General features: G+C 35.3%; 1 protein-coding gene across 1 annotated transcript in view; it reads left to right on the forward strand.

Moving 5' to 3' along the window:
• The window catches only part of LOC142354674 (uncharacterized), a 31,539-nt gene extending 28,636 nt beyond the window's left edge, over window positions 1-2,903 (forward strand). The window contains exon 5 of the mRNA XM_075407030.1: window positions 2,215-2,903. Coding sequence (XP_075263145.1) covers window positions 2,215-2,717 — 503 coding nt within the window. The 3' untranslated portion in view covers window positions 2,718-2,903. The remainder of the gene's footprint in view (window positions 1-2,214) is intronic.
• The last annotated feature ends 7,296 nt before the right edge of the window (window positions 2,904-10,199 follow it).

Genomic DNA, 10,199 nt, shown 5'->3' on the forward strand with positions numbered 1-10,199 from the left:
TTTCTCGCGCGTCATCAAATTCCGCAAACGAGGACATTTGTGTCAAATTACTTCAAATTTGGGCAAATTTGAACTAGTTTCCCTTGCTGCTATTGTTGTCCGCGAAAACCTATAAAGCCCCATTTTAAAAAATGGGAGGGTGGACAATGCTGACTTCAGCAAACGAATTTGATTGCTCAAAATGTAGGATTGGCGACGTAATGGTAGTAAGTCTGGGTTGAGTAAGCTTTGTTTCTAAACAAATTTTTGAGAAATTGAGGTTCTAAATAAAACTGATCTTGAGACAATGACGGACAAATGAAGCACCCACCTTTGGGTTTGTTCGTAAACAGCCGGTTCCGAAGGTACCCTAAAATTGCGTTCACGTACATAGCAAGTGCCATTATTGGAACCTACACTCAAATTCCGAAATCAGTCAACTTGTCAAACGCTTTCAGCTTAGCAAGTTTGATCAGAAAAGACATTCTCTCAATCAACGAAGAATATTGTCAATCTTGTGAGGCACACGTGAACAAATTCAAGCATTGCAGGTTTGCGTTAATGCCGAATGCGAAAGGCATAGCTCTAACAAATTGGAACAAATTGTACGACTGGTACGCCAGTTCCAATCTTGGACACGGAAACCCAATCAAAATGCTTCCTCTAAATAGTGGACTGGACAGAGCGTGTCTTGTTAATGATGCTCCTAATGGAAAAGATCTGGACGTTTATATTGGGTTGTCAAAATATTGGCTGGATTTGTTCAAGGAGCACAAAAAATCAAAGACTTATTTTGAATTTAATTAGCATAAGGGCTTATATTGTACAAAATGTAACAAAATTCAATTGAAAAATTCCTTTCAATAAGCTATGCTCTTTTAGAAATCAACTGCGAATTTTGAATTCAATTAACATTAAGGCTTATATTGTACAAAATGTAACGAATTTCAGTTGAAAAATTCCATTCATAGATAAAAACAGCCTTTGGATTCTGTTAAAAAAACCTGCAAGACTGTTTTTTAAGAATAAAATGGGGCTTGTGGTAATTTTGATAAAAATTTCTTCAGCAGTGTTTCAATTTATAGATAAAGTTGGTCTTTTGGTTAGTTTGATAAAAATCCCCCAGTCCTATTTTATTTTCAACAGCTATCTTTCGGGTCTGAAAACACTTTTTAAACAGATTGACAAAAAAGATACAGCAAGTATAATTAAAAAAGCATTAGAGAACGTCTCCAAATTTTCTTTACTGCGATGAAGCATCTAAAATGGCACACGCAAGTTGCCGATAATTGTCATTGAGACAAAGATTGATAATTGTTGTCGTAATGGTTATTTTTGTTTTCTTATATTATATAATCTGATTTCTCATATGGCATTTTTCAGATACAGCTGCCAGAAATTGAAATATGTAGATATTTTTAATTATAGTTGTTATTGATTTAAGTGAAAATATTTTCTAAGATATTTTTATACAAAAACTCCATCACATAGTTCATCAGTCATTGTTGGTCACTCCTTGTTCATCAGGCATTTGTAGTAGTTATTTGTTTTCTCTGTTCGTCGGTCATTTTTAATAAATATTTCTCTGTTAGTGTTCTTTCATCTATCAGATATTTTATTTAAAACCTAATCCGATTCTTTAGGGGCAATAGTTTTCCTTCTTACCGAAACAAAATTTAAAGCAATTAAAAGCAATTAAAACAATTAAGCTAACTTCTAACTTTAAACGGCGGATAATAGAGACTTGGAGGTTGCGGATAATAAAGACGCGGATAATAGTGACATTAAAGTTGCGGACAACAGCAACCTGGACAAGAGTGACAAAGACTTCAAATCTGCGCAAGTTATTGACGTTTCAACCGCGGAAAGTAGAGCGGTTACCTTAGAGTTACCTTAGAGTGGATATGAAAGAGACGTAATTTTGTACAGAATAGTGACTGAAATCTGTCCGCTTTCTCGCGCGCCATCAAATTCCGCAATCGCGGACATTTGTGTCAAATTACTTCAAATTTGAGCAAATTTGAACTAGTTTCCCTTGCTGCTACTGTTGTCCGCGAAAGCCTATAAAGCCCTATCTTAAAACATGGGAGGGTGGACAATGCTGACTTCAGCAAACGAATTTGATTGCTCAAAATGTAGGATTGGCGACGTAATGGTAGTAAGTGCGGGTTGAGAAAGCTTTTTTCTAAACAAAATTATTGAGAAATTGAGGTTCTAAATAAACCTGATCTTGAGACAATGACGGAGAAATGAAGCACCCACCTTTGGGTTTGTTCGTAAACAGCCGGTTCCGAAGGGACCCTAAAATTGCGTTCACGTACATAGCAAGTGCCATAATTGGAACCTACACTCAAATTCCGAAATCAGTCAACTTGTCAAACGCTTTCAGCTTAGCATGTTTGATCAGAAAAGACATTCTCTCAATCAACGAAGAATACTGCCAATCTTGTGAGGCACACGTGAACAAATTCAAGCATTGCAGGTTTGCATTAATGCCGAATGCGAAAGGCATAGCTCTAACAAATTGGAACAAATTGTACGATTGGTACGCCAGTTCCAATCTTGGACACGGAAACCCGATCAAAATGCTTCCTCTAAATAGTGGGCTGGACAGATCGTGTCTTATTAATGATGCTCCTAATGGGAAAGATCTGGATGTTTATATTGGGTTGACAAAATATCGGCTGGATTTGTTCAAGGAGCACAAAAATTCCAAGACTTATTTTGAATTTAATTAACATAAAGGCTTATATTGTACAAAAGTAACAAATTTCAATTGAAAAATTCCATTCAATAAGCTATGCTCTTTTAGAAATCAACTGCGAATTTTGAATTTAATTAACATTAAGGCTTATATTGTACAAAATGTAACGAATTTCAGTTGAAAAATTCCATTCAATAAACTTTGCTCTTTTAGAAATCAACTGCAATTTTAGTCAAAAAAAGAATAAGATGCTACCCGTATGAGAGTGATTGCTTTCGTGAACCATAAATACTTGCAAACGAGTATTTCATCCGATTCTTCTCTGGACGGAAGTTCGAGGACGGAAGTTCGAGCGCACTACAGACTGGACAATGGTCTGGATTTGGTCTGGTCAGAGGTCAATTTGGTCTGAAAAGTCTGATCATAAACGGTTCCCCAAATTTCACTTTGGTTTATTGCCTATCGGCTGGTGAGTCCCGACTTACCAAATTATATTTTTATTTTTTGACTTCAGACAACTAAATTGCTAGGATTTCGATTAGGTGTTGACAACAATTGTTTCATTGTTTGGGTCAATAGATTGTTTTTAGTATTGAAATTTATATGAAGACAGAAAGAGAAGTTCTTTTTGTCAATGCAATACTTTGATTATAGTGCCAAGGAAATTCGAACGTTTGAAAGTTTTTTTTTTGCAAAGTGAGAAAAATTTTTTTCTCACATGCTGCATTTTCAAAAAAGTTTCTTGTTTCCTTGTTCTGACACTATTCTTTGCAAAATTTTTTTTTCACTTGTTTGAAACTTGTCCGATAAGGAGAATTAATGATCAATTTCAGCTTTTACGATATTTTGCTTTTTAACAATTCTTTTCTTTGTTTGCATTTTGCTCCAAATTGAAATTATTCTGATACCTGAGAAGCTTGCTAGTTTTAGGTGATATTTGTTGAGAAAAAGTTGGGCTAATGTTTTATCTATTCAACTTTCAGACGTTTCCTTCATATCAAAAACAATAAAATTAGGCCAAAATATCTCTTATTTTTGCGTGTTCTTTGACTTTTTGCTTACGTGTCTACACTTATGGTCTTTCGAGATATACGTTACTGGTTTTGTGTCTCAATTGCTGCCTGTCAACACAAGTTTTTTGGCTCTGTGCTAATCTTGAGTCAATTGGACCTATTATGGGCTTGTTTTTAATTCAACAAGCAATACTCTTCTTTTACTTCCTTTCTTATACTTTCCTTAGTAATTCATTGGATTAGTAAGTCACTGTTTAAGGGTCTCTGGAGAACAACTGCAGCCACAGAACTACTGCAACCCACTCATTTTGAACCTGTTGCTCTTATTGTTTTTCCTATTTGTTTCCTGCTTTTTTTCGGTATGCACCGTTTTTACTAATTTCCTTAATTTGTTGAAATTTATTGTTCAGAAGTACGTTATCTCACTGCCCAGGTTGAGGTCCAGATCCAAATTGGTTTATGATCAGACCCAGTGGAGCGCACAACCGTGTGTTCCTAGACCGAAATTACAGGGTCTGGACGGAAGTTAGAGCGCACTACAGTCTGGACGATGGTCTGGTGATGGTCTGATCAGAGGTAACTTTGGTCTGAAAAGTCTGGACCATGGTCTGGAATTGGTCTGATCAGAGGCCAATTTGGTCTGAAAAGTTTGACCGTAGGCGGATTCGAGCACACTTGAGTCTGATCATAGGCGACATTGAGCGCACTTGAGTCTGATCAGAAATGTTTTCGAACGCAATTGGGTCTGATCAGGGAATATTTAGAACGACTTATTTTTTTCATTTTTTAAATAAGAGATGTTGGATCTCCCAAGAGGCAACAAAAAGCAGCGCTCTGATCAGAGACTCATCTAAAGTCCGATAGCTCTGATCAGAAAATAGGAGTTCAGCTGATAGAAAGGCTTGTCCCCTTCAGAGGAAATTTTGATTAAGTGGAGACCACGATGTTCCTTATAGAAAGCTGGCTAAACTCATCCTTTGAGTCAGAAATATACACTAAGTGGTACACTAAATAAAAGTTGTTCTCAACGCCTGGAAAGTTTGATCAGAGATTATTTCGGTTTGGACCTCAACCTGGAAATTGATCGATAGATGTCCACGATTAGATTTTGTCAACTTTTTCTATTTTTGGACACCATTAGACCTAGATTTTGGTATGCACGCTACGTTGCAATCGTTATGGCTTGCCTATCATGCATGTGAAGAAAAAATACCAAGCGAATTTTTCTTATTTATTGTTTTATCAGCATTAACTCTATAATAATTCAGCCCCAATACTAGAATAGTTATCGGATGCGACCTGATAACATACTTATTTATTTCCGCATCGTCTCCTTATCATTTCCAATTTACTTCGTTTTTGGGAAATATTACTATATAAAATTCCGGAAAATGCCAGGAAAATTCTGAAAACAGAATTGGGAAAGGTCAAGTACATCGTGACAGGATATTTTATTTAGGAAAACAAATTAAATTATTTTCAACATTGTTTAGAATCTTTGATTAACTGAAATTTCACTTAAAATCGTTTTGATAATCACGAGAGGCAATTTTCGTTTCATTTCTTACAGAAGAGAGGGATCTGTAGGACTGGATAAACGGAAGGGCAGCCGGAGACAAGAATTTTGCTAATCAGTATTCTAGTTCATCGAAGGAACAAGGTTCAAGAAAAAATTAAAAAATTCTGAATTGTTTTTGAAATCGGTTTTTAAAGTTTTGATTGAAAAAGATAAAAAAATTAATTTAAAAAACAAAATTACCATAAAGGCAATATACACGATACACAGTAATTGTTTTCACTTACAAAAAACAATCTGCTTTTGGGCCCCCAATACTCAGGTTTTGATTGCATGACATAACACTTCATAGAAACTTTGGTTTTGGGGCGCATCGTGAAAGAACATTTAGGTGTAAAATTATGAACAGTCATTTCAGGTAAATTGTTAGCTGCTGAGTGACAATTTAGGATATTCCAATTTTTCTTCATTTTTCCTATTGTCATTTTGTATTCATAATGTTCTGCCGTTTTTTTGGTCTTGTTATTTTGTGTTGTAATAAACAGCTTGAATTTTCATGCTAGCTACTCTCAAAGCGGATACGATGATTTTGTAAGCTTAAACCAAAGTTTTAGTGAAGTTAAGGATTTTTTGAGAATTATTTCAGGTATCGTGCAAAAAAAGGCATTTTAACTGCATGTTTGTTCAATACTCCAGTTGACGTCTTTTATTCAAACAACAAAGAGTTTGCATCTATTAGCCTGTGGTATTATACAAATCGGCTCGTTGTCCAAATACCTCTGAGCTCAACCCGAGTAAAAATCGAACCCAATCTGATTTGTATTCAATTCCTCTGATTTTGTTTTCCCTTTGGTCAGCTTATAAAGTCTTAGTTGTTCATGGTTTGCAAACGTTTCCACGAAGTAGCAGGTAACGCATGTGTATACAAGAAATCTTTTCTACCAAAAGTTTGACTTATTGATATCAATGGTACTACGGGCTGTATTTGTGTCTCAATAGAAAATATTTTGGGGCTTGCCCTTCTTTATTTGTGTCGGACATGAAGAGACATAAGTGATATGTCGGAATGACAAGTCCTTCATTCTCGGCAACAGTAACCAAAATTACGACCGACGTACGCTTGGTTGATCGAATCATTGTTTCCAAAATACCAACAAAGTGAGGAGCTACAGCGGGATTACACCTTTTGTATCCACAATCAAAATGAATTGGCGTTTTTTTTTTTCGTCCAGATCCGTTCCTTGTCAAAGCTGATTGATGCTTTGATTTTGAGCATTCGTTGGCTGATCATTATTGGATTATAATTTTTTTCGCATCACTCTCTGTTCTTTGCATAAATTTGTTCCCGCTAGAGTAATTTTTGGAGTCAATTTCAGAATCTGATGATTTTGTATTTGAAAAGTGTGTCGCTGTAAGTTGTGGCTCTTGAAGTTTGAAATTGAATTTTCAAGAGGAACTCTGTCGCTGGCAGCCATTTGTCCTACCAAATCTGTAAAAAATAGAGCTCTTGTTTCATGGCTTGCCAAAAAAAGGAGCTCTTGTCTCATTAAAATCTTTGATTAACTGATGTTTCACTTGAAATCTTTTTGATAATCATGAGAGGCAAATTTCTTTTCATTTCTTATGAAGTCTCAAGGATTCTCTGTGTTGCATTGAAAGAATTGAATAGTCTTTAAAGATTTGGTAAAAATGGTCTTGCAAAAATACTTTGTCAGGTAACGAATGATTGCACTTCTCAGTCAAGGGATATTTTATAATTCAAAACTTGAATGGACTTCGCAAAATATTCTCTGGCAAAAGATAGTATCTCGATAAAAATTTGATCTGGGATATTATTTCATAAGATCAACTCTAAAGCAAAAAATTGAAGCCGCAAGGTGCAGTACTTATCCTGCACATTTTGAATGTCTTCCTCATGACAATATTTTATAGAGACAAGTTTTATTTACAAACAAAACAAATCTACGTCTTCAACTTTCATAATTACTTATTAAAACCAAGCATTTTCACGGCCATGCCTTTTATATGATAAAAGGGCACTTCAGTTTTTACTTCAAACACTTCTAAAACTACTATACAATAATTGCAAGTGGAAACCACTGTTCCACTCCCTGGAATCTAATTACTGCATCTTGTGAACTTCAGAGGCAGAATTGCAGCCCTTCAGTATTTCTGTTTCTCAATAAAGTTCAAGGTAAACGTCAAGTAAAATTTCAAGGTAAACATGTGTTTTGCACGCCTTTTGCATAATGGTACTAACTTTTACTTGATTTTCTAAACAGTCAAATATATCCACACAAAGTGTGAACACAGTTTCTAAATTTTTTGAAATTTTTCACAGTTTTGATGACTCTGCTTGAATTGACTCCGAAATCAACTGTATTTAATGGGTAATCAGTTAGCTGTTTCACTCAACACATCATTACGAGCGTCTGCCGGTGGTAGTTGTGTGTCGAGGTGCGGGGAAATTACAAAAATGATATTTTTTTGATGTGAAGCGAATTTGGACAAATAAGATAAGGCCACTAAGATTTTAATGTAAGTCTAAACTTTTTTGAAAAAAGAGCCTGAAATATTAGCTTTTGCATTGTAGTACATAATTACGTGCCAACAATAGAAATGATTTCCAAAATGTTATCAGCATGCCACTTTTGGTTTTTCACAGTGTGTTCGTCTCTCAAATAGGGAGCAGATATGACTATCAGCATTGAGTTCTGAAATGAGAGATTTTAGTGCAATTAAAATGCTGCAAAGATTGTTTTCCTTGTTTATTTTAAACCTCATGTTTTGAAGTTTTTTGAGTTGTGCTTCCCTTATTAGTCAATTATATTTGGTGCTACTTCGTGAGATCTAGTATAACATCGAACCAATTTATTTATAAGCCAACTGGGTTTTTCTCAAGAGTGATAATTGTTTCCATTCCTTGAAAGGGCAATGTTCACTCCCAAATTAACTGAAAACTAATTACGGCAATTTTGCGGAATAGATTTCCACAAAAGTTTTTGCGGAGGAAAATTGTTTCTAATTTTCAACTTCGAGTTTAAATGTGGAAAACACCAATCGAAATTTTTGATGCATACACTGCCTTTTCATTCTCAAAATATGAAGGTATCTTGCACACGTACAATGTATTAAGATAAGAAAACTGAAAACGTCGTTGAAAAATTTAGTAAATTTCTGAGGAGCTTTTGGTACCGGTAGACGATGTCTTGAAATACAAAACCAACTTCAGAAATAGAAGAGAAAGATCTGTAGGACTGGATAAACGGACAGCCTGAGACAAGAATTTTGCTAATCAGTATTTTAGTTCATCGTAGGAACAAAGTTCAAGAAAAAATTAAAAAATTCTGAATTGTTTTTGAAATCGGTTTTTAAAGTTTTGGTTGAAAAAGATAAAAAAAATTAATTTAAAAAACAAAATTATCATAAAGGCAATATACACGATACACAGTAATTGTTTTCACTTACAAAAAACAATCTGCTTTTGGGCCCCCAATACTCAGGTTTTGATTGCATGACATAACACTTCATAGAAATTTTGTTTTGGGGCGCATCGTGGAAGAACATTTAGGTGTAAAATTATGAACAGTCATTTCAGGTAAACTGTTAGCTGCTGAGTGACAATTTAGGATATTCCAATTTTTCTTCATTTTTCCTATTGTCATTGTGTAATCATAATGTTCTGCCGTTTTTTGGTCTTGTTATTTTGTGTTGTTATAAACAGCTTGAAATTTCATGCTAGCTACTCTCAAAGCGGATACGATGATTTTGTTAGCTTAAACCAAAATTTTAGTGAAATTAAGGATTTTTTGAGAAGTGTTTCAGGTATCGTGCAAAAAATAGCCATTTTAACTGCATGTTTGTTCAATACAACAATTGACGTCTTTTATACAAACAACAAAGAGTTTGCGTCTATTAGCCTGTGGTATTATACAAATCGGCTCGTTGTCTAAATACCTCTGAGCTCAACCCGAGTGAAAATCGAACCCAATCATTCGTATTGAATTCCTCTGATTTTGTTTTCCCTTTGGTCAGCTTGTATAGTCTTAGTTGTTCATGTTTTGCAAACATTTCCACGATGTAGCAGGCAACGCATGTGTTTACAAGAAATCTTTTCTACCGAAAGTTTGACTTATTGATATCAATGGTACTACGGGCTGTATTTGCGTCTCAATAGAAAATGTTTTGGGGCTTGCCCTTCTTTGTTTGTGTCAGACATGAGGAGACATAAGTGATAAGCCGGAATGACAAATCCTTCATTCTCGGCAACAGTAACCAAATTTACGACCAACGTAAGTTTGGTTGATCGAATCAGCGTTTCCAAAATATCAACAAAGCGAGGAGCTACAGTGGTAATACACCTTCTTTATCCATGATCAAAATGAATTGTAGGCTTTTGTGTTTTTTGGTCCAGATCTGTCGACTCCTTGTGAGAGCTGATTGATGCTTTTAGATTGAGCATTCATTGGCTGATCATTATTGGAGCATAATTTCTTTTCTCGTCACTCCCTGTTCTTTGCATAAATTTGTTCCCTCTAGAGTAATTTCTGGAGTCAATTTCAGTATTTGATGATTCTGTGTATGAAAAGTGTGTCGCTGTAAGCTGTGGCTCTTTAAGCTTGAAATTGAATTTTCAAAACGAATTCTGCCGCTGGCAGCCACTTGTCTACCAAGTCTGTAAAAAGTAGTGCTCTTGTTTCATGTCTTGCCGGCGTAGGTTTATCGGGTACAAATTGTCACTCTTCTGACTGGGAGTTTTCTGAAAATTTTGAAATTCTACTAGCTGCAAACTTTTTGGCAATTTTTTGATTTGACACAGCCTGATTTGGCCAAAATGTTGCATATGAACTGAATTTTGTCAAGTTTTACTGTCATTTTGTTCGGACATAAGCAGCAAACTCTGCTCTCACAGCTGCAGCTTTAAGCTCTAGCTTTGGGATAGAATTGGTTGCATATTGTACTTTGGTCAGTAACCTCCTCGTGGTGC

Source organism: Convolutriloba macropyga, chromosome 15 (assembly GCF_964194025.1).
Source record: "Convolutriloba macropyga chromosome 15, txConMacr16.3, whole genome shotgun sequence".
NCBI lineage: Eukaryota > Metazoa > Xenacoelomorpha > Acoela > Convolutidae > Convolutriloba > Convolutriloba macropyga.